General features: G+C 47.2%; 1 protein-coding gene across 2 annotated transcripts; it reads left to right on the top strand.

Moving 5' to 3' along the window:
* The first annotated feature begins 6,131 nt into the window (after positions 1-6,131).
* Positions 6,132-21,719, top strand: LOC114587427 (intercellular adhesion molecule 2-like). 2 transcript variants are annotated; one of them, XM_077921464.1, is made up of 7 exons: positions 6,132-6,383; positions 8,504-8,569; positions 11,714-11,971; positions 15,037-15,354; positions 17,964-18,284; positions 19,832-19,973; positions 20,742-21,719. In XM_077921464.1, the coding sequence occupies exons 2-6, from the start codon at positions 8,506-8,508 to the stop codon at positions 19,939-19,941; spliced, it is 1,071 nt and encodes a 356-aa protein (XP_077777590.1). In that variant the 5' UTR covers positions 6,132-6,383; positions 8,504-8,505; the 3' UTR covers positions 19,942-19,973; positions 20,742-21,719. The 2 variants fall into 2 exon arrangements, with proteins under 2 accessions (XP_077777590.1, XP_077777589.1); XM_077921463.1 differs by having other exon boundaries at positions 6,133-6,383; positions 19,832-21,719.
* Positions 21,720-23,372: the final 1,653 nt, after the last annotated feature.

The following is a 23,372-nucleotide window of genomic DNA, read 5'->3' as shown; positions in this document are numbered from 1 at the left end:
ATCTGACTTTTAGAAGACATCTGAAGGCAACCCTGTATCGGGAAATGTTTAATGCCTAATGTTTTACAATTTTTTATGTGCTGTAAGCTGCCAAGAGTGGCTGGGGAAGCCCAGCCAGATGGGCAAGATATAATTTATTTATTTTTTAAAAAATATTATTGAAGTGATTTTGCCCCCTCACAAATGGAACGAGCTTGGGAGAAAAGAGACTGTACAAATTGAAACACATGCTATGTCTCTGCATCACAGTTCCCTAAGTGCACAGCTGGATTCTATGAACTGGACCAATGTCTGTTGCTGAGAACAGAGTAGCTAGGCAATACTGGATGGTTAAGCCCAGTCAAAGGCGACTCTGGGGTTGCGGCACTCATCTCGCTTTACTAGCCAAGGGAGCTGGCGTTTGTCCACAGACAGCTTTCTGGGTCATGTGGCCAGCAGGACTAAACCACCTCTGGCGTAACGTAAAATCAACCATAGTAACATTCACATTACACACAGAAAATTAAGATAACGAAGTGAAGGAATGGGTTTCTGTGTAGCAAGTTAAAAACTGACTCAACCCCCCCCCCTTTTGTTCTTTCAAAAAAGAGCATTTTAAATGCTCAAAACTTGAGCTGTTGAGCAAAAGCAAAATAAGGACACAATTGCATAAACAAGCTCTCTCCTTTATCAGTCACGGCAAGGGATGACCCTGACTCTTTAGGGGGACAAAGAAAACACGTCAATACTTTTATCTTATGTGCTCACCACAAAATACGTGGGGGCCAAAAGCGTGTTCCCAGAGATGACGACCTCTGTGTCCCAGATAAGAGTAGGAAGAGGAAGATCCTTTTATGGTCAGAAGTGCAGGAAGGAAGATCCTTTTATGGTTGAGAGTGCCGGAGCAGGAACATATGTGATGTCAACCTGCGTACGTAGGCTGACGTGGTTGGATTTATATGGGAAGGAGGGAGAGGGTGCCTGGAGGATATACAGTGGTGCCCCGCAAGATGAATGCCTCGCAAGACGAAAAACCCGCAAGACGAAAGGGTTTTCCATTGCGGAGGTGCTTCGCAAGACGAATTTCCCTATGGGCTTGCTTTGCAAGACGAAAACGTCTTGCGAGTCTCACCATTCCCCCCCCGCTTCCCCCCCTTTTTCAAAGCTGCTAAGCCGTTAATAGCCTTTTAACAGCTTAGCCGCTAAGCCTTTAATAGCCGCTAAGCCGCTAAATCGCTAATAGCGCTAATCCGCTTAGGGATAGCAGAAGGCACTTGCGTTGTGAGTCCACAGCAAGTCCAAAGAAATGAGAAGTTTCATGCAGTATATACAGTGGTGCCTCGCAAGACGAAAAAACTGCTAGACGAAGAGAATCGCGGAACGGATTCTTTTCGTCTTGCGAGGCACCACTGTATATACTGCATGAAACTTCTCATTTCTTTGGACTTGCTGTGGACTCACAACGCAAGTGCCTTCTGCTATCCAGAGAGCAGAATAAACTCTTTCTTTGAATCCACCTCGGTGTCGTTTGACTTCCTTCCTCCTATCCCAGAGCAACGCAGACCCAATCGTTGAACTCCAGTAAGGCTACAGAAGGATAACATTAAAATAAAAATTATGAATAACATTAAAAATAATCCTAATGAGAAGGCTGAACCTAGTGCACTGCTATCAATTTATTCATGTTTGGCTCTATTTCTGTCAGCAGCATTCTTAAATCACCACAATTAGCTATGCCCGAAGCCGGGGAAACCCCCTCCCTCCAGCACGACCTCCGGGTCCAGGGGAGGCATTGCTGCTGCCCTGCACCCGACCTGCCAGCCAGCGCCATTACACAACGCATGAAACAGCTCTGAATGGGTTTTTCAAAAATCTCTTCTTCCATTATGCTTCCACTGCCCGCCCCCAGTTGCACCCCAGGCTACTCCCGCCCCCCTGGGAAACTCCTGGAAGCCAATGCAAGGCCTCCCCCTGCTCCCGCCTGGGAAGCTGATGGGACCCCCAGAATGGTGTGTAGCCCCAGCTGACAGGGTCACAAGGTTTGTGTCTTTCAGGTGTGCAGTAAAATCCTTGTCTGCCCCCCAGTAGTGGTCATGGCCGCCCCATTTATCTCCCCACACTACTTTTTCTGCTCTTTCCCCTGCAAAGGATGTCACGATCTCGTTAAGAAGAGGCCGCATTCAGTCACAGTCAAGCCCTTTGGAGGCCCAAACTTCAAGCAGGGGCAGCTGGATCTCCTCTCCTTGGAAATAAGGCGCGTTTAAAAACCGCCATCCTTCAGTCTGAGGATCTGTGAATGGGCGACACCTGCTGGCGAGTAGCAAGTGCACTCAGTGTCTTCTGCAGAGGCATTTTTAAGGCAATGCCATCTTCATACTGTTGGCACATCCATTCTTTGGGTCTGAGAGAGCGCCTTTCGGCAGAACTGTCACCCACTGCCTCCCATGTCGCAAGGCGTCCTGAAGGGCCCTTTGCCCTGTGTGGAAACTGGAGGCCTCTTCTGGGAATCTTCTCTGACAGCCTTAGGATGTTGGGGGGCTTCACTCACGTAGCCACTGCCCCCCAGTCCTGTGGGGATTCACCTGGAAGATACCTGAGCCATTTGGTGTTCTGGATAACCTCAGGAATAATAAAGTTGTTTAAAAAATACACAGTTTCTCCCATGTATATCATGTATACAGATATTTCAATCTTTGGAGAGTTCCATACGTTTTACAAATGTTTTGCTCTTTAAAAGGTGGGGCAGAAACAGCCTTGGGGAAGACACCACCCACTCTTTCTCCTTTGTATTCAAACACAATTGGAAATAAGCTGGTTTCCACCAGACCATTCTTATTATCAGGGCTTTTTTTCCAGCTGGAGCTCAGCTCTGGCCCCTCTCAGGCGGGCACCGTTGCCATTCTAAGAGAACAAGGGAGAGGTTCATGGTGAGCGCCAGCACGTCTTTTTCTTGGAAAAAAATGATTATTATTATTTACAGTATTCCCCCCATTTATTGAAATCTTGACGCTTTGATCTACCTAACGATGCAAACACTATTGTAGCAAAATATAAACATTTTCCACTGCCATATTTCCGACTGTTTATGCTGGCAAATTGACAGATGTGAGGCATGTCCATTTTGTGCATTGCCTTTTTTAAAAAAGTAGGTGTATGTTGCTGTTTAAGAAACCACAATGACTCCAGTGGAATTAATTTGCATAATGGGAGCAGATGTATAGGAAGACTGAAGTGCAAATGAGGCTGGTGGTTGAGAGCCCTACCTTTGATCTGCAGGATCTTCTGACTGCTTGTCAGGTTTTAAGGTGTGACATGAGTCTTCCTTGTGGTCCGCTCCCCCCCTTGCCATCTTACTGAACCCGCGAAACAATGTGCCCTACATTATGGTTACCAGACGTCCCTGTTTCCTGGGGACAGTCCCTGGATTTATAAATCTGTCCCCGGATTTCATTTAATGTCCCTGGATTTATATTTTAAGTGTTGTAGATTTATTAGTAGGGAATGAATGTTGCGTGATTGGTTCAACGGCACAAGACACATCATATGGGGACTTCCTTTGAGGCAAAATGGCGGGCGCCACGGCAGTGAGCAGCTCCTGAGGCCAGCCAGAGCCAACTGCGCTACCAGGCTGGCTCTGGGCTGCTGAGACTGCTGCTGCCGCCGCCACTGCTGGGAGGGAACTAGGGACGCCCAGCGCGTCAACTGCGGGAACCACTGACCCCCCTACGACCCAAATCGAGCTGGGAGCAAGAGCACCAGCTGACTGCCCAGCGGCACTCTGGGGCCAAGAAAACCCTGGAGCTGACGCAGGGAGAAGGAAGAGAGGAAAAGAAAGAGAGAGAAAGAGGAAGGAGAAAAAAGAGGGGAGCCCCGACTTTGCCGCGCTGCTGCCACCACTGAGGAAGAGAGGTAGTAGAGCACTGGGAGGGCAAGGACATGTGGCCAAGTCCTGGCCCGACCCGAGCCTACTCCATGGCGGCTAGCACTCCAAGAGAGCAGGCTGGGGCCCAGAGGAAGGCCACGCGACAGAGGAGACCACAGAAGAGAAGACATTACTTCTTTTTTAAAAAATAATAACTTTTTTAAAAATATTTTTTTTCTCTTTTCAAAAAAAAAAAGTATCCCCGGATTCTTTGAAAAAAATCTGGTAACCTTACCCTACATTGCAGGGGGTTGGCCAGTGCGGTGGAGGGGTGAGAGTGTTGGCCCAGGACCTGGAAGGGACCAGGATTCCAGGGTTCGAATCCCCATTCTCATGAAGCTCATTTGGTGTGACCTCAGCCCAGTCACTGCCTCTCAGCCTGACCTACCTCACGGGGTTATTGTGGGCATTCAGTGAGCAGTGTGAGAATCCTGTACGCCACCTTGAGCTCATTGGAGGAAGAAAGGTGGGAAATAAATGCAATGAATGAATGAATGACTCTTGGGGCCCCTTCCAGTTCTACAATTCAGTGATTCTATACAAGGGGAGAAGGGGCAAGACAATCCTATGCCTGTTTATTCAGAAGTAAATCCCACTGTGTTCAACCAGAACTTCAGCCTTCAGCACATGCTGAACTCTTGTTAGGGATGGGGAGAAAAGTGATTTGGTTTGGATTTTAATGCTAACCTAGCCAATTTACACTTTCTGGAAAAAGATGCAAACTGAAACATGGCTATCCTTAGAAAATTCACACTTCTCTGACTTGTGATGCAGTTCTAGCCAAATAATGTATGCAAATTGCATGTACTAGAGCAGAGGTTTTCAACTTTTATGAGTTAACAGTTCCCTTGACCAACTGCATTCTTTCTCCAGCTCCCCTGTAGGGAAACATGAGTCTCAGGGGCTCACTTATGTTGTTGTCCCTTGCCTGCTGAGCTGTCAGCCCCCACCCCTCTTTTGGACACCCTCCCTTGTGGAGGGTTCCCTCAGCCTCCTCTCCTCAGAAACCCTCACTCGCATGCTTACTTTGCGTGTCAAAACCCCTCCCCCAGAAAGAAAGACACAGGACACGATGTTTAAGTTTAATGGGCATGAAATGGCCACAACTTTATTGATTAGAGAATTGAAGGTATTGGCCCTAGGCATTGGCTCCTATCCGCTACCCGGCATGATGTCCGGGAAGGGTTAACACTAACCGTGGGAGGCCCCCGTTGGAGTACGCCAACTAGGATCCCACGGGTGTCACCGCTTGGGGCGTGCCGGGGGCCCTTACCAAGGTAGGTTTCGGACAAGACAACGCCCCTCGGAGTCCTGTACCGGACTACCCCATTTCCTGGGGGAAGGTGATGGCGTTCCTTCCCCCCCCCCATCCGTTTGCATAACAATTGAACCCCAGCCAATGCCTAACCGCCAATACAGGGAAAGTTGTGACGGTTTGCTACGAGGTAGGCGAAAAAACCAACTGGCGGAAGATCGCCAACTTGGAAAAATTCCTACCAGGCCCCTTGCGGCGACCAACCGAAGTCCATAGCAAGGTCATGACTACCTACGGCTACCTAAACGTCTAAGGGTGGGTGGGATGGGAAAACCTCTCAGCTGGTCGGGAGTGAAGAGGGCGGACCCTGGGCGTGCCCGGCTTAAAATACCCTAAGCCACGCCTCCCCCCGGCCCGCCGATAGGCAGGCGGGGGTCGCGAGCACGCCCAGGGATTCCCCCAACTCTCGCGGGGGCCAAGGTTAGCCCCCGTGCTTGGGAGGAGGGGCTAGACCGCAACCCCTTTCTCCTCCCTAAAGTCGGAAATGGCTTTCTCCAAGGCCAGGGCCGCTACAACAAACAGCTGCACAAATCTCTGGATTTGTGAGAGACGTGAGAGGGCATCAGAGGAGGGAGGGAAGGAGGGAGGGATGGAGGCCGGTGCTGCCCACTGCACCCCTGACCAACATTCAAGGTGCCCCTGGGTGCCACAGTGCACTGGTTGAAAAGCACTAGAGGAAAGTGAAAATATTAGTCAAATTTGCATACAAAAATGTGTATATTACAAGAAATTTTCATTAAAATGCTCACAATTGTTAATAAGGAATCCTTTTTAAAAACATAATCACAAATGCAAAATGTGGATAACTGAACAGAAGGCCGGGAAAATGAGAAACTGAGATAAAGCAAAATTGATAGTCACCTCCTCCCCCAACTCTTTCTCTTGCTAAAAGCAGTTGCTTTGGCTAGGCTGTGCCTAGCCTGCTCCTCCAGAATGTTCTTTCTAGTTTTGCTGACTTATCTTCCTCTAGCAGAAAGGATACAGTGCCCTCAGCCCACCACCAGCCGAAGCCTTCTTATCTTTCCTGCATGTTGCTTGCTCTCCTTATATTCATATAGCTCATCCTGCAGTCTCACAGCAAGGAGAGAACACCAGCCTCACCGCCTGCCATTTCTCTTGCTTGGGTGCTCTTTACTCTTCCAGCCACCTTTGTCACTATCCCGGCAGGTAAGTGAGCCAGCCCCCTCTGGGTCACTTCTTGGGGACTGGGAAAAGTGCACAAACCCTGGGATTTCCTCTTCTAGCTAGCCAGAGGTGGGGGTGGATAATGGAAGCCAAACTGCTGCCTTTGACAGAAGCTGCTTGGGTGGTCTTGTTTGGCCCATCATTCTTTCAGCCTGGCCAACCTGACACGGCAGTTGTTGAGAATAAAATTGAATAACCTCATGTATATCTCTGAGTTTCATAGAGCAAGGGGAGGAGAGGACATGGTGAAGGAAAAGAAGTAAATCTATGGGATTTGTGTTGCTACTTAATAGAAAAGCAAAGTCAATTCAATTGTTTATCTGCTATGTATATATCCCTTACCTCATTGAAAAAGATTACAAAACTGATTAAAAATTAAAATCAATTAAAAAGACAGCAAGAAGTCAAAATGAAAGGAAAGAATTAAGTTAGAATAAGTATGGCTGCAATCACACAAAGGAGAAAGTCCCTTTGAACTTAGTGGGACTTACGGTACTTCTATGATTGAAGATGCCCACGCTTGCATTGCAAGTAAGTAATTAATGCCCTGCTCTGCTACACAAAGGGTGTTCAGGGTAGCTTCACACCATGAAAATGCAGAGGGGAAAATAGGTGTCAAAGAGGCAAAAAATCATATTTAAATTGCAGTAATCTGAAGGAAAGGGACGCGGGTGGCGCTGTGGGTAAAAGCCTCAGCGCCTAGGGCTTGCCGATCGAAAGGTCGGCGGTTCGAATCCCCGCGGCGGGGTGCGCTCCCGTTGTTCGGTCCCAGCGCCTGCCAACCTAGCAGTTCGAAAGCACCCCCGGGTGCAAGTAGATAAATAGGGACCGCTTACCAGCGGGAAGGTAAGCGGCGTTTCCGTGTGCGGCTCTGGCTCGCCAGAGCAGCGATGTCACGCTGGCCATGTGACCCGGAAGTGTCTCCGGACAGCGCTGGCCCCCGGCCTCTTGAGTGAGATGGGCGCACAACCCCAGAGTCTGTCAAGACTGGCCCGTATGGGCAGGGGTACCTTTACCTTTACCTTTAATCTGAAGGAAAACAGAAAGCAGCAGCAACAAAACTTTAAACATTACAAGACTGCTGCAAAAGCCAACAGTGTGACGCGGCAGCTAAAAAAGCCAATGCAATTCTGGGCTGCATCAATAGGAGTATAGCATCTAGATGAAGGGAAGTAATAGTGCCACTGTATTCTGCTCTGGTCAGACCTCACCTGGAGTACTGTGTCCAGTTCTGGGCACCACAGTTCAAGAAGGACACTGACAAACTGGAACGTGTCCAGAGGAGGGCAACCAAAATGGTCAAAGGTCTGGAAACGATGCCTTATGAGGGACGGCTAAGGGAGCTGGGCATGTTTAGCCTGGAGAAGAGGAGGTTAAGGGGTGATATGATAGCCATGTTCAAATATATAAAAGGATGTCATATAGAGGAGGGAGAAAGGTTGTTTTCTGCTGCTCCAGGGAAGCGGACACGGAGCAATGGATCCAAACTACAAGAAAGAAGATTCCGCCTAAACATTAGGAAGAACTTCCTGACAGTAAGAGCTGTTCGACAGTGGAATTTGCTGCCAAGGAGAGTGGTGGAGTCTCCTTCTTTGGAGGTCTTTAAGCAGAGGCTTGACAACCATATGTCAGGAGTGCTCTGATGGTGTTTCCTGCTTGGCAGGGGGTTGGACTTGATGGCCCTTGTGGTCTATTCCAACTCTATGATTCTATGATTCTAAAAGAAAAAGAAATCAACTTGGAGTGTAAAAAAACCTAGATTGGGATCCTGACAGATCTCCACTGAGAGGATGTTTGAAAAGAGAATTGACAGTACTGGACACAATGGACCCAAAGCGGTTTCATATGTCCCTGATGAGAAAATTGCTAAGAATTGAAAATTGCAAGAAATATATTTATATTTCTTGACATTATCTCATGTACATTCCTAAGCATTTGGGTTGGTGTTGATGACAACTTTACAAACTCATCAATGGGTCATTGGGCAATGCTTCTAAACCAGAAGAAGTAAGCCAAGGAGAAAACCTTGGATTCCTTTTAAAGGTTGGTTGGAGAGAATTCTTTTGGAAGCTAAAACTCTGCTTTTCTCTCTTTCTTAACAGTAATGAGATCCTGGAAGCTCTGCATTGATTTTCTGTGGTGTGCTGTGACCCTCACGGCATTTCCAGGTCGGTGCTCCAAAACTGGGACTGTACACTCAGCTCAATCCCATTTCAAAGGGCTCCTCCAGAGGAGCTATTTATTCAGCATTTGCAATGATTTGCTTGCACAAAGCTTATTAAGTGGTTATTGATATTCATTCTGATTTGCTGGGAAGTCAAGTTGTATTGCAATGAGCATTTATTCTGATATGCCTGTGGGTTGTTTATAGGGGCCTGTCCACTTTGGGGCATCGTTTAGAGGCTGACCCCCCCAGTCCACAGCCACACATGAGCAGCTTAGGTCTTTCCCATCCATTTTGGGGGACTCCAGATAAAGAAATCCCCCATATGCACTATCCGTGTATAAACAACCCCCAATTTTAAACTTGAAAAAAATATATACACAGGAAAATGCAGTAATTTGTGCAAATAGCTGGTTTTGTGCAAATCTGAGGCGTCAAAAGGGAGAAAACTTATAAGACTCCATTCAGGAGCACACCAGAAATATTTATGAGCATGGCTGAAAATGAAAGCAATGTGAAAGCAGCGGGCACTGAAGGGGGAGTAGCAGAAAGTGAAAATTGATTCACCCAAAACACCAAAACAAATCGTCTGTGACTCTCTGGTTTGGAGCCTCATTTCTGACGCGCAGCGTAAATTATCAATGCAGAGTTTTTAAGTGAAAGAATAAGAGCTTTATTGAGTTAAAATAAACTTCTTCATAAACAACATGGTTCCAAACAGTTTGACTGAGCTTACATACTGACTCTGCTCACAACTGACTGACTGAAATCTTACTGAGAACACAGAGAGAAAATGGCTGCTACTTACAAGGAGACTGTCCCATGTCAGAGTGACTCCCCAGGTAGCAGTTAGGCCTGGAGAACTTGAGGAGGCCCAAATGATTGTGCAGTCCCAGCCCTTCCCAGCCTGCGTGGCTGCTTCTGCTCTCAGGTGACAATTTCCCCTGATTTATAGGAAAGACCTGTATCTGGCAAAGATGCACTTGCAAGGAAAAGGCATCGAGATGGTGTTGTCTGAGGGGAACATTGTGTGAACTCTGAAGACTGTATAGGAACACAAACTGCTTATATGTGTCTGGTGTGTGAAGAGACAGTAGATTTGTTGTGCTAGAGCCATAGAGTGTTTTAATCCATATTAATTGCACAAACCTAATTTCCAGTACAGTGGTACCTCAGCCTACAAACAGTCCTGTTAATGAACTATTCAGGCAATGAACTCCACAAAACCGGAAGCAGGTGTTCTGGCTAGCGAACTTTGCCTCGGAAGCCAAACAGAAGCCGAGCAGTGGAAAGGCACCAGCGGCGGGAGGCCTCAGTAGGAAAAGTGCGCCTTGGTTTAAGAACAATTCGGTTTAAGAATGGACTTCCGGAACAAATTAAGTTTGTAAACTGAGGTACCTCTGTATACACTTGATTTAGTGACCATCTGGAAGTATTTAAAGTGCTGCTGTTAATTTTTAGGTTCTATATGGTTTGGGACCTTGATACTTATTGTAATTTATTTATAAATATATTTATATAGCAGTACATCATAAAAATATATCACAGTGGTTTACATATCAGGGGGCTGGACCTTGGGGTCCCTTCCAACTATACAATTCAATTAATCTATGAACAATATAAAAGCATAAAACCAAGCAATAAAATCACAAAAAGTTAAAAACAAATTAAACGTGAAAAGCAGTTAACAATAAGTTGGAAGCAAAAAGCAAATAAAAATAAACATTAATAGACTATAGTGGGAGATGTACTCTTAATTGCCTGGTGGAACAGAAAGGTTTTCAACAGCCGCTTAAAAGTTGGCACAGAAGGCACCCGCTGAATCTCTATTGGCAGCAAGGATGCCACCTTGCCACCACAATTTAAGGGGCTGGTGCCACATGCCATGCACGAGTGATGTCAGCACATCATGCGCATGCCACAGGGTGTGTGAGAGTGGCGTGAGCACGCCAGCAGGCTGCACAATTAAAATCAGCGTGTGCACGCGGCTGCTGCGGATCCCCCCATGTCTGGTACAGAGTTCCACAGGAGTGGGTGGATAAGATTAAAGGCTTGGTTTCTCATTGTTGTCATATGAGCCTCACCAGCGCAGGGAATGACTAGAGACACTCCTGCAGATGGTCCTGAGGTATCCTGAGCCCAAGTTGTTCAGGGCTTTGTAATCAATACAAGAACCTTGAACATGGCTTGGTATCAGATAGGCAGCCAGTGGCAGCAGTTTCAACAATGGTGTCACATGTTCTCAACCAGAAGCTCCCAACAGCCTTCTGGCCACGGTGTTCAGCACCAGCTGGAGCTTCTGAACTAGATCCAGGGCAGCCCCACACAGAGTGCATGTCAGCAATCTAGCCTCAAGGTTACAAAGATGTACTACTGTATAGTGAACAGACTTTCCCAGGCAGCTGGTAAAAGGCCCTCCTAGCCACAAAGGACTGTTGGGCCTCTAGTGATCTCCTGGCCTGCTACACTCTCCCCAAGTTCGCCCATCCCTGGCATAGCTTTTTCTGTCTTTTGTCTGTTCCTCTCTTATGGGTTACAGTTTTCTGCTTGACCCGTGCTTTCCAGGCATGGGTCTGAGCAGTTTCCCCTTTGCCCTGCTCCTTTCCCAGGGAAAACCTGTCCTTTCGTACTAAATTGGAACAAACGCCAATCTGGAGAAAACTTGAGTTGCCATTTGCTCTGACTGAGTGCTAAAGAGTGGTTTTCCCCAGGGGAAAGCAGTGGAGCAAGAGGAACTGGGGACAAGCCCTTACTACCTCCCATGTGCACTGCCTTGCCCCCGCAATTAAGGAGGCCCAGGGCCACACAATGTCAGCACACCGTACGCACATTCCCTGTGGCAGGTATTCATGATGTCAGCACCCGCCGCAGCATGCTCGCAGCATGCTGACATCATTCACGCATGCTATGGGGCGTGCTGATGTCCTGCGGTTTGCGCACGTGATGCAAGGATGCCCTGTGGCATGCATGCACAGCTGCAAAGAACTTTGGGGTGTCCTGGCCCTTTAATCAGAAATATGGGGTCCTGGCCCCCCACTCCCCCCTACTCAGTGCCCCTGCTTCCCCCAAACATTTCCTCAACATTTATATACCCTTCCTGCAATATATTATTGCATTTTCATACAAGTTGTATCTGTTGTGTTTTCAGGGGCTCAGCAGGAGCAGGAGTTTCTGAGGATTTGGCCCATAAAGCCTGTGGTGGAATTTGGAGGCTCCATTGTATTAAACTGCAGTGCCAGTTGCAAGAACATTGCCCTGGAGACCAGCTTAAACAATGTTCCAGCAGGGGAGGGTCCTACTTGGAGAGCCTTCAGCCTCACCAACGTCAGCAGCTGGGAACCAAAACCACAGTGCTATGCTACATGTCAAAGTAATACATTTCAGGAAGCAGCCATCACCGTTTACCGTAAGTCATATTTTAGACTGCCTTGGAATAATCATTCAGCTCACCTTGAAGGAAAGTGGAGCTTACTCCGTGGAGCACAGGGAGGGGTTTCCTCTGCTTAGAGCCACAGATTCAAATTCAGCAGGAGTCCAGACAAGAAAGTGGTTGAATGTGCACCCCACTGGCAGGGAAGTCTTTCTTTTTCCAACAGCCCTTTGAGAACTGACTGCTTTTATTGAAAGGGCTGGTGCCGTGCTGCTTTTATGGTAACTATTGGTATGTTTTAAACAGATTTCATATAGTTATATCGTTTTAATTCTACCTATATTCAGTTGTATTTTAATAATGGACTTTTTAATGGTTCTTGTTCTTATCTGTAAGCTGTCATGAGTCCTGTCAAGGAAAATAAGAAATACAGAGTCAGACCTTGGGCCCATCCAGCCCAGCACTGTAACTGAGAGCAGATTCCCCAAGATGTCTGGCAGATATATTAACTGTGCACAAAAGCGTTTGGTTAAAATGAAATGAACACAGGACACAGGAAACTGCCTCATGCCAAGTCAGACCATTGGCCCACCTGGCTCCTAGAGTGTATTGTCTGCACTCTCTGGAGTTTCAGGCAGGGGACATTCCCAGCTCCACCTCCGCCAGCCCAGTTTAGCCCTAAAACAACGTTGTGAACTCCCCTGAGATCGGCAGATGAAGGGCGGTATACCAAACAAACAGACAGATGATGATGATAATCCTAAAACAGAAATAGCTTTTAGGAGATGCACGGATTCTGACTTTGTTGAAGGAAAGAATTCCACATTGAAAGACAACCAGTAGGAAAACCTTCCCCTGCAAAGCCCATCCAGTCTGGTTTTGGCACCCATCAAGGAAGTCTGGCTTCAGGGACTTGAAGTGATAACATTTGTGATGGAAGCAAACAAAGCAAATTTCCATTTCCCCGTTATTTGTGCATGTCAGGCTGCTGTTTTGCATAATTCAGCTGATTATTTTGCAGAATGTACATACAGGAGCTCTGTCTCTTGTGTGCATCCTGAAGGAGTTGGACACTAAATGCCCCACGATCCCTGGATGGAGGGGTGGTGGTGAAGTATGCCTAAACATGACAAGACCAGCAGGCCCTTGATCCATCTTTGCGCTCCTTTCCTCAGGTAGCACAGGTCCAGAAGCCCACAAAAGATCAAAACAAGAGCAAGTCCTCTTCAGTGACTTCTTGCTCGCCTTGCGTTCTGCTGAGGTTCTCTCACGACAGCAAGCACAGGGCCCCAGAGTTCGCTCTGGTCCCAGCAGACTTAGTGGATTGGTGACAGCCTCTTTCCAGCACCTGAGCCCCTTGGTGCCAGAGCAGCCTTCCCCCAGGCTATGGGGCTCCAGGAGGGGCAGGTCCAGTGGACCCGCCTGAGTGGCGCTTCTTGTGCTGGGGCCACAGTAGCCTCTCTGCTGGTGGCGGGGGCAGGAGACGCCTCTTGGCAGAGCCCCCTGTCTCTTGCTGCTGCCCGGGGAAGGGACTTCCCTCAGCCAGCCAGCCTCTGTCTTTCTCAACCTCTCCATTTCTCTGGACGGAAGCAGCTCTTTGGCCAGGCTGCTGCGCTGGGAGTCTCCCCTTCTTGCTGGAAGGAGACCCAAGGAGACGGTGTCCTCACGGCTTCTACTTCTCCTGGCTCAGCCGTAGCCCTCCGGTTAGCTCCTGTCTGAATGCTCTCCCAAGACGCTCCACACTGTCTTCCAGGCTTAGCCAAAAGAAGAAGAAGAAGAGTTTGGATTTGATATCCCGCTTTTCACTCCCTTTCAGGAGTCTCCAAGCGGCTCACATTCTCCTTTCCCTTCCTCCCCCACAACAAATACTCTGTGAGGTGAGTGGGGCTGAGAGACTTCAGAGAAGTGTGACTGGCCCAAGGTCACCCAACAGCTGCTTGTGGAGGAGCGGAGACGCGAACCCGGTTCCCCAGGTTACAAGTCCACCGCTCTTAACCACTACACCACACCGGCTCTCTCCTTTCTCTCGCTGTAGATAATTTCCTCAGAGTGGATGTTACACACATTGGGCAGAATCAACTCAACAACTCTCCCTCCCAGAACTGTCTCTGAAAATTCTATCTCTAGCTTTATCTCTATGCATGGGCCTAGCCAAGGGAGGGCAAGAGGAAATCAAGGAAAACAAGAGAAATGCTTAACTAACTGACCAAAGCCCAGGTCTCTATCTCTATCTCAACACTCCCTCAGAAAATGCTCTTTTTATTCTCCCTCCCTCCCCTCTGGCTGGCTATCTTGGTAGCCAATCAGAGAGAGGCTCTCGCCCTCTGGTGGAATTCTGAGGGACTGCATGCCCAGACTGCTGTGGCTCTGCTGTCCGTCCCAAGAGGCCAGAGAGGTTGGAGTTGGCCTAGGGAGGGGTGGGGTGCAGGTCAAAGTTGCCAGAGCTTTGTAAAGAAAGGTATAGACTTACTGCGAATCAGCCTGCCAGCTTCCCAAGCCTTTGCAGAAGTGGGACAGACGCCACAGCAGAGAGATGGCTTGTCTGTGCCCAAGCAAAGGTGCATAACGTTCTTCATACACAAAGCAGCATTTGTCACTTTGCCTAAGGCTTCCCGTTGCTTCACCTGCCCAGATGAGGGCATAGGTGGCAAATACCCAAGTCTGACAGGTAGTTCCCCTTCCTGGGCTCAGAGCCCAGTATCCCAAGCCCACAGGTAAGGACAGCATCACAGCAAAGCCATTTAGCCGATATCAAAGCAAGTGAATAGAAGCATAAATCAGCTCACTGCTACAACCACCACCAGTTAATTGTGGGATTAGCTTGACTACCAAGTTGGTGTTAGCAAAGCTTCTGGAACAGTTCACCTTTGGTTCAACGCACTTTGCAAAGGAGGAAGCTGGAAGTGGGCTGAGAGGGGCTGCCTCATGACCTCATGGGCCTCATCCTTAAGGCCTGGGCACACCACCCTCTGTCCTGGGAGCACACAGGAAGAATTATTTCCAGAGGAGACACAGAGAGGCAGAACCTTCACCCTCATGTTCTTCTGCCCCTCTAAAATAGATAAACAAATGAAGAGTTGTCACTTTTTATTCTGTTCCAGGAGCTCCGGAGCGCGTAGTGTTGGATCCGCTGCCCGAGGTGGAGGTGGGTAAGGAGTATAATGTGACTTGTCGAGTTTTCGATGTTGCCCCCATCCGGAACCTCACCGTGACCTTGTATCAAGGGGAGAAGAGGCTCTATGTGGAGACCTTTGAGGACCACAGGAATCCTGAAGCCGGCAATGTTGTGGTGACAAGCAACAGCATCACCGCTCAGCAGAATGGCCACGGAGAGGAAGTCACCTGCCGTGCAGTTCTGGACCTGAGGCCGGAAGGGCCCTTCTTGGAAAAGGCATCAAATAATCAAAGTAGAGTGGCATGTAAGTGGCTGTACCAGGGAAAGTTTGGGGCATGGTGGCTATGGCAGCACAAGTGTCTGGTTTTGAGGTGTTAAGGATTATCCACACTTTCCTCTTGTCCTGCTGCTTTTCCCCAGGGAAACCACTCTTTAGTGCTCAATTGGAGCAAACGGCGATTCAGGTTTTTCCCAGATTTCCATTTGTTCCAATTTATCGCTAAAGAGTGGGTTATCCCTGGGAATGGAACGGGGCAAGAGGAAAACCTTTTGGGCCCGTACGTTCTACATGTGGGACAAGCAGAAGTCTGTACAAGCGCAGGTTTTTGTGAAGCTTACTGGGCCTCTACAACCTACCTAGCCTCGTCTCAATGTTGTAGCTGAGGACTAATCCACACTTCCGCTTGTCCTGCTGCTTTTCCCTGGAGAAAACTGTTCTTTCACATTCAGTTGGAGCAAATGGCAATTTGGGATTTCTCTGGATTGATGTTTGCTCTGATTTAGAGCTGAAGAGCAAATTTTCCTTAAGAAGGGTGTGGAGAAAGTGACAAGTCTCCTAGAGATCCATGCTCTCTAGGAACAGAACAAGCAGAAGTGTGGGTGAGCCTGAGAGTACCTTTTCTCCCCCTCTGGGAGCCAGTGTGGTGTAGTGGTTAAGAGCGATAGACTCACAATCTGGGGAACCGGGTTCGCGTCTCCGCTCCTCCACCTGCAGCTGCTGGGTGACCTTGGGCCAGTCACACTTCTTTGAAGTCTCTCAGCCCCACTCACCTCACAGAGTGTTTGTTATGGGGGAGGAAGGGAAAGGAGATTGTTAGCCGCTTTGAGACTCCTTCGGGTAGTGATAAAGCGGGATATCAAATCCAAACTCTTCTTCTCCTTCTCTCACCACCCAGTCAGGAGCTGCACCGGGGGGGGGGGGTGAGAGCCACCCATTATTATTTTTTTAAAAAGTGTCCCTCTACACTCTCATACATGGGACTTGATATAGATATTGTTACAGAGGCCATCGCAATCCCTTCCGAGCGGTAGCAAGATCCCAGAGGTCCTGGCACTTAACCAGGGTTGCATTTCTGTTGAGAAATTAAGGCACAGCGGAGATAAGTGTCTTTACGATATATGGTTCATTGTACACATATTCGCAACCTGAGTCTTGATGGAGGGAGAGTTCACAGCATTCTCCTTCCCAGCAGCACAGCAGCAGTGGATTCAGAGGAATCCTAAGCACCATCCCCTCATCCCTCTGCCACAGCCTGCTTCTGCCTGCCAGCCTGCCAGCCAGGCTGGCTGCTGCCCTTCCGTCCCTGCATGGAGCTCTGCCCATTCCCTCCCCTTCTTCCCAGAAACCCTGCCTCCCAAAATCTCTGTTGGAAAAGGACACCCTCTGCCCCCGTTTACCCTGGCAACCTTCACCTCTCAATTCTTCTCATCTGCATGGTCCGTTGATCTTAATGGCCTGCCACTTAGTTCTCCTTGTGTTTATTTTAATGGCATCTCTTTTTGCAATCTCCTGAACAGGAGAACTGATGTAGCCTTTATTTCCACTGGCCTGGCATCTCCCCTTCATACTCCAAAAATCAGCTAAATTTACTACATTTAGGATTATGAGGAATCTGCCCCCTGCCACAAAATCATAACATTTTAAAGCTTTAGGCAGGGGTGGGGGTACCTCAGGTCTGGAGACTAATGCCCCCCCACCCCAGCCTCACTTTTCTGACCCTCAGGGTGACCCCACCCATGCCATGTCCCTCTCAGACTCCTCCCTGCATCCTCCTGGAGGAATCTGTCCTTGAACTCTGTCGCTTGCCTGGAGGGTGGGTGAAGAGGTGTGCTTGCGGTTTGTATGCGGTGTGTGGAACCCTCTGGCGTTTGCAGGCTTCAGATGTAGCCACCTCTGCCAGGGTAAGAGTCACAGTCGTTGCTCAGCTCACTCTTGCCTCTGGCTCACCACCGCCATGTGGCCCTTGGAAGATTAGGCAGTGCTCTCCTTGGGCCACACACCTGCTGTTGGTAAATATTTATAATAAAATGGACAAATCAGTCTATTTCTGCCCCATGTCAGTTTTGTACACGCCTACTCACAAACCTGTTCTGTCCCATTTTCATATTAATCTATAATTTTAAACAAAACAATCAGTATGAAAATTAGCATTTAAATACAGGTTTTTTCTCCCCCAAAATGGCAATTCTAAATGTATTTTCTGCCCTACAATACTAGTTTTAACATTTATTTTCGTAATGTTTTTGAACTAAGAATTGCACCAGCACATTTGGAAGGTGGCAATCTGCACAAAGCATATTCTGGGAGGTGCAGATTAGGTCAATTTGTACAGTGATTCAAATTTGTTTGCTAAAAACCATTGGCCATCACAAACCTGCAAACCATCAGGCGAGAGATCCTTTAAAAAATAAAAAGCATAGGTGATCTTCAGCACATGCACATTGTCCCCCATGGGTCTGATGAGGATGGTGTAGTCAACACTAACAAGTTCAGTGTGAATCAAGAATGGCACTGCCAAGAGGCGTTTGACGCATTCAGATCTTGGCAGCGTAGTGGACAGAGAAGAGGAACATGGAAGCCCAGTGGGCTGCCTGGCAATCTTAATGTTTCCCTTGCTTTATGTGTTATTTCAGACCCTCCAGAGCAGGTGATCATGGAGCTCCAGAAGTCTTCCACAGGCCAAAGCTGGCACTATAACCTGAAATGCCACATTGTAAGAGTGGCCCCCCTCAGCAAGCTCACAGTGACCTTCTTCAAAGGGGCAGAGAGGCTACATTCACAGAAACTCTGGAACTATACCAGGCCTGAGCGTGCCAACGTTACAGTCACCCACCCCATCACCCTGGGACCGTGGGACCATGGGAAGGCGGCTACCTGTCACGTGATGCTGGATTTCAGCCCCCACAAAAAGCCCTTCACTGCTGCATCCCGCAAGGTGGCACTCAGGACAGCTGGTGAGTTTGTAGGCATAACGTGCTCAGAGTCACCTTTTTAACAAACCAACCAGCCACTGTTTTATATGAATCAATGCTTCAGCTTAGGGCTTGCAACATTTAAGTGAGTTTCTCCACTTTGGGATTGTGCAGCTTCAGTCTCACCATAATGTATAAGAACCATTGTCCTCAAGTAGCATAAGTGCATAGCTACCACAGATAATTTAAACGCACAAACAAATACAAATACATTGATGAGAGAACAGATTCCTTCCTAACCAACCAGCCTTCTCCAGCTTTGCAAGTGTTTTGGACTACATCAGCCCCCACCCAGGCCCTCATGGCCATGCTAGTTGAGGCTGATGGGAACTGTAGTCCAAAATAGCTGGAGAGCGCCAGGTTGAGGGAGGCTGCTCATCTACTGTCTTCTCCCTTCTCTGAGTGACAAGGGCAAGTGAGTGGGCACAGTTCAGGTAAAGAGTTGCAGCGTAAGGTTTCACTCATGTGTCTAAAGTGCCTTATATGTCCAGCATGCTCTGTAATTACTATTCAGACTGGCAGCCACGCTCCAGCATCTTACCCACCCTTACCTGCCCGCCACACTTTCCAAGGCACAGCTCCATGTCCAAGCACTCTTTGTGTGTGTGTGTGTTTTGCTCCAGAGCTTTCCTCTCCTCCGAGGGCCTTCTGGCAGTTCCCTCACTGTGAGAAGCAAAGTTACAGGGAACCAGGCAAAGGGGCTTCTCGGTGGTGGCACCTGCCCTGTGGAATGCCCTCCCTTCAGATGCCTAGGAAATTAAGAACTACATAATTTTTAGAAGACATCTGAAGGCAGCCCTGTATCGGGAAGTTTTTAATGTTTGATGCTTTATTATGTTTTATATATTCTGTAAGCTGCCCAGATGGGTGGGGTATAAATAATAAAATTTGTATTAGTATTCCCTGTGAAAACCCACTCTTTAAAGCTAAATCAGAGTAAATGGCAATCTGGGGAAAATCTGAATTGCCCTTTGTTGTGCTTCAGCTTTAAAGAGCAGATTTTTGCAGGGCAACCTCCAAAGTACAATATAACTTTTCAGGTACTGAAAGCTGATGCTGACATATAATCAGATATGCCCATTCAGCAATAACGTTCTCTAAATTCACTGCATGTTCAGAGCTAATTTTGTGGGACATAAAGTGACATTGAATTTACTGTTTGAGAACTGTGATCCCAAATTTGTTGAACACAGTGAAATTGAAGCATTCAATTTGCTCATTAATGTTCCTGAGAACCTTGGCCTAAGTTGGGCAATATGATGAATGTTTGTGTTTTTTCTCTCCCTTGGATCTAGATCAGAGGTGGGGAACCTTTGGCCCTCCAGATGTTGTTGGACTACAACTCCCATCACCCTTCTCTCTTGGTCATGCTGGCTGGGGTTGATGGGAGATGCATTGCAGCAACATCTGGAGGGCCACAGCACCCCCCCTGCTCATTTAGTTTGCCTGTTACCTTTGCTGATGTTTAGGGACATTGCCTGCCCCGCCTCCCTGCTTTCCTCTTCTCTTACACTTCTTCTCACTTTCAGAATCCTGCACAGCTATAGTTGTAGCTGCTTCTTCTATAGCCATGCTATCTCTCCTGCTGGTGGGCATTCTCCTCTACTATCTGGTCTGGGTGCCTGCAGCTTCTAAATAGAACCCAGGAGGGCAGAAGAAACGTCAAGCTAAGTAAGTCGAAAAAGCTTTGTCACAGAGATAAAGACAACCGCACAACTTGTGTTTTATGAACATCCAATACAGAAGCAATGAGCTATGAGTCATAAAGCAACTATGAAGAATTTTGTACATGGAAAAGTACTGTGAACCTTTTTTTAAAAAAAGTAACACAAGCCGGAATCACAATCAGACTTGGTCTTGAGCCTGACACCCAGGGGAGGTGGGGAGAGGCATGTTGTCAGGCCAATAGCCTTATTTCCCTCCACTGCTCTCTTCCTTCTCCTGGAGGTGCACCAATCAGATGCCCAAGTGACACAGTAGCTGTCTGGATGATGTGCCACCCATTCATTGTTTTTAAGGACCTCTCCTATTTCAGAAGCTTTGTCTACAACCAGCTGCACGAATATAAGATGGGGAATGCCTGGCTTGCCGATAGAATTGTAGAGTTGGAAGGGACCCCCAGGGTCATCTAGTCCAAACCCCTGCAATGCAGAAATCTCAACTAAAGCATCCATGACAGATGGCCATCCAGCCTCTGCTTAAAAACCTCCAAGGACGGAGAGTCCACCGCCTCCCGAGGGAGTCCATTCCATGGTTGAACAGCTCTTACTGTCAGAAACTTTTTCCTGTTGTTTAGTCAGAATCTCATTTCTTGCAACTTGAAGCCATTGTTTCAAGTCCTGCCCTCCAGAGCAGGAGAAAACAAGCTTGTTCCATGCGACAGACCTCAAGATGTTGGAAGATGGCTATCATATCTCCTCCCAATCTCCTCTTTTCCAGGCTAAACATATCCAGCTCCTCCAACTGTTCCTCATCAGGCTTGGTTTCCAGACCCTTGATCATCTTGGTTGCCCTCCTCTGCACACATTCCAGCTTGTCAACATCCTCCTTAAACTCTGGTGCTCAGTTGTCACCAACTGACACTGAGTCACTTTGATAGAGAAAGTTTGAGCTCAAATACATACCAATGAAAGAAAAACAAAAAGGGCATTTTTTTTCCTCGAGGGGGGAAAGGTTCTCCTTTAGAGGAATCTTTGCGCATTGCATCCAAGTGAAGAAACAAGAAAAGTGCAGTGAAGCTTTTTCTGTCCTATTTGTCTTGCCCCACTGCTACAGTGCATGACTGCGACTCAGTCGTGTTAAAGGGGAACAAGTCTATATTTGTGGTTTTCCTTCATTTGTTTTATTGCCGCCCTTCACCATAAGGTCCCTGGGCAGCAATTTAGCAGGTCAGACTAGGATACAGCTGCTATCACCAGAACCTCCTTTACACTCAGGCAGACCTGTGCAGAGCTTGTCTGAGACCTGGGGTCACCACCTAACCTGATCTAGGTACACAGTAACACTATCGAAGCCTTGCAGTGCATTTTGCCCATTAAGTCCGTGGTCAGCTGGGGTGTTCTTGCCATGACAGCGTAAGTTTGGCAGGGCTCCTCAGCCGCCTTCGTCCTCCAAGGCCTGGGGCAAGGCGAAGCTCGCTGTCCCCACCTCTCTGCACAAGCCTGAACTCGGGATGCCAGGTGGTTTGCTAGCTTCTTAAAAGTCTGGACAAGTGTGCTCCACGCAAGGGCAGGCCGAATCATGATGTGGTGGAAGGACTTGCCTCCAAACACCAGATCTGGGATGCAGTTTGCTCTTCCACCTCATGCTGCAACACGTCTTTTTTTTATATATATATATAATTTTTATTAAGATTTTTACATTACAAAATAGAAAAAGAAAAAAGAAAAAATGCAAAATAAAAATGTTTAAAAACAATCAATCTTTTCATCACATTATTTTCCATTTACTTGTTTCTCGGACCTCCTCGGAGCTCCCTTTTTTGTATTCCAGTTCAATTTATTAGTTCAGCAGTTTCTTTCCCTCTTTCTTCTACCCAAATCTTTAATCTTAAATTATTATAACCTTGAATTTTTACTTATAAAAAACCATTTTTTCATATTCTTTTATACCATTACAGCTAGAAACCACTTAATTTCAATCCAACATCATTCTAACATTCATTAATTTTACAATGTCTCAGTAGATAGTCTTTAAATTTCTTCCAGTCTTCTTCCACTGACTCTTCTCCCTGGTCTCGGATCCTACCAGTCATTTCCGCCAATTCCATGTAATCCATCACCTTCATCTGCCATTCCTCCAGAGTGGGTAAATCCTGTGTCTTCCAATACTTTGCGATAAGTATTCTTGCTGCTCTTATAGCATACATAAAGAAAGTTCTATCCTTCTTTAACACCGATTGGCCGACCATGCCCAGGAGAAAGGCCTCTGGTTTCTTCAAGAAGGTATATTTAAATACCTTTTTCAGTTCATTATATATCGTCTCCCAGAAAGCCTTAATCCTTGGGCACGTCCACCAAAGGTGAAAGAATGTACCTTCAGTTTCTTTACATTTCCAACATTTATTATCGGGCAAATGGTAGATTTTTGCTAGCTTGACTGGGGTCATGTACCACCTGTATATCATTTTCATAATATTCTCTCTTAAGGCATTACATGCCGTAAACTTCATACCTGTGGTCCATAACTGTTCCCAGTCAGCAAACATAATATTGTGTCCAATATCTTGTGCCCATTTAATCATAACCGATTTCACCGTTTCGTCCTGAGTATTCCATTTCAGCAGCAAGTTATACATCCTTGACAAATTCTTAGTTTTGGGTTCTAAAAGTTCTGTTTCTAATTTTGATTTTTCCACCTGGAAGCCAATTTTCTTGTCCAAATTATATGCCTCCATTATCTGATAATAATGAAGCCAGTCTCGCACTTTGTTTCTCAAAACTCTGCAGTTTTAATCTATCTCCATCTTGTTCCAAAATTTCCCCATGCTGCAGCACGTCTTGCTCCAGGCTCATGCAAGCAAGCCAAGGCACATGCCACATTCTTTCTGAAAAATATTAACTTCCAACTCTCAAAGGTGTGTCACTGCTTCACCCCTCTCCATGCAAGTACAAGACGAAGGTGACAGAGCCAAGGTTATGCAGTACCTTTATTGGAAGATTTTGGTCAGTGTCCACAGGTCAGTGAGACCACCATTTTAAAATTTTATTTTATTGTTACATTTATATCTCACCTTTGCTCCAAGGAGTCTAGATGTCATACATGGTCCTTCCCTTCCCCATTTTATCCTTGCATTTTATCCCTGTAAGTTAGATTAAGCTAAAAAAAAAGTGACTGCCCCAAGGTCACCCAGGGAGTTTCATGGCTGAGTGAGGATCTGAACCCTGGTCTCTCAGTTCCTGGTCGAACACTCTAACCACTACACCACACCTGAGAATTGTGGCACCCCACCATCCACTGGAGCTATGTATGACAAACACATTTGATCTCAGCTGGAACTCACCGAAACTCAGTTCTGGCACCTTTCAGGTCGGCGCCATTGCCCTGGTAAGAGAACAAGGGAGGTGTTCA

Source organism: Podarcis muralis, chromosome 17 (assembly GCF_964188315.1).
Source record: "Podarcis muralis chromosome 17, rPodMur119.hap1.1, whole genome shotgun sequence".
NCBI lineage: Eukaryota > Metazoa > Chordata > Lepidosauria > Squamata > Lacertidae > Podarcis > Podarcis muralis.
The sequence above is the reverse complement of the archived record's forward strand: the minus strand, read 5'-3'. Positions and strand labels throughout refer to the sequence as shown.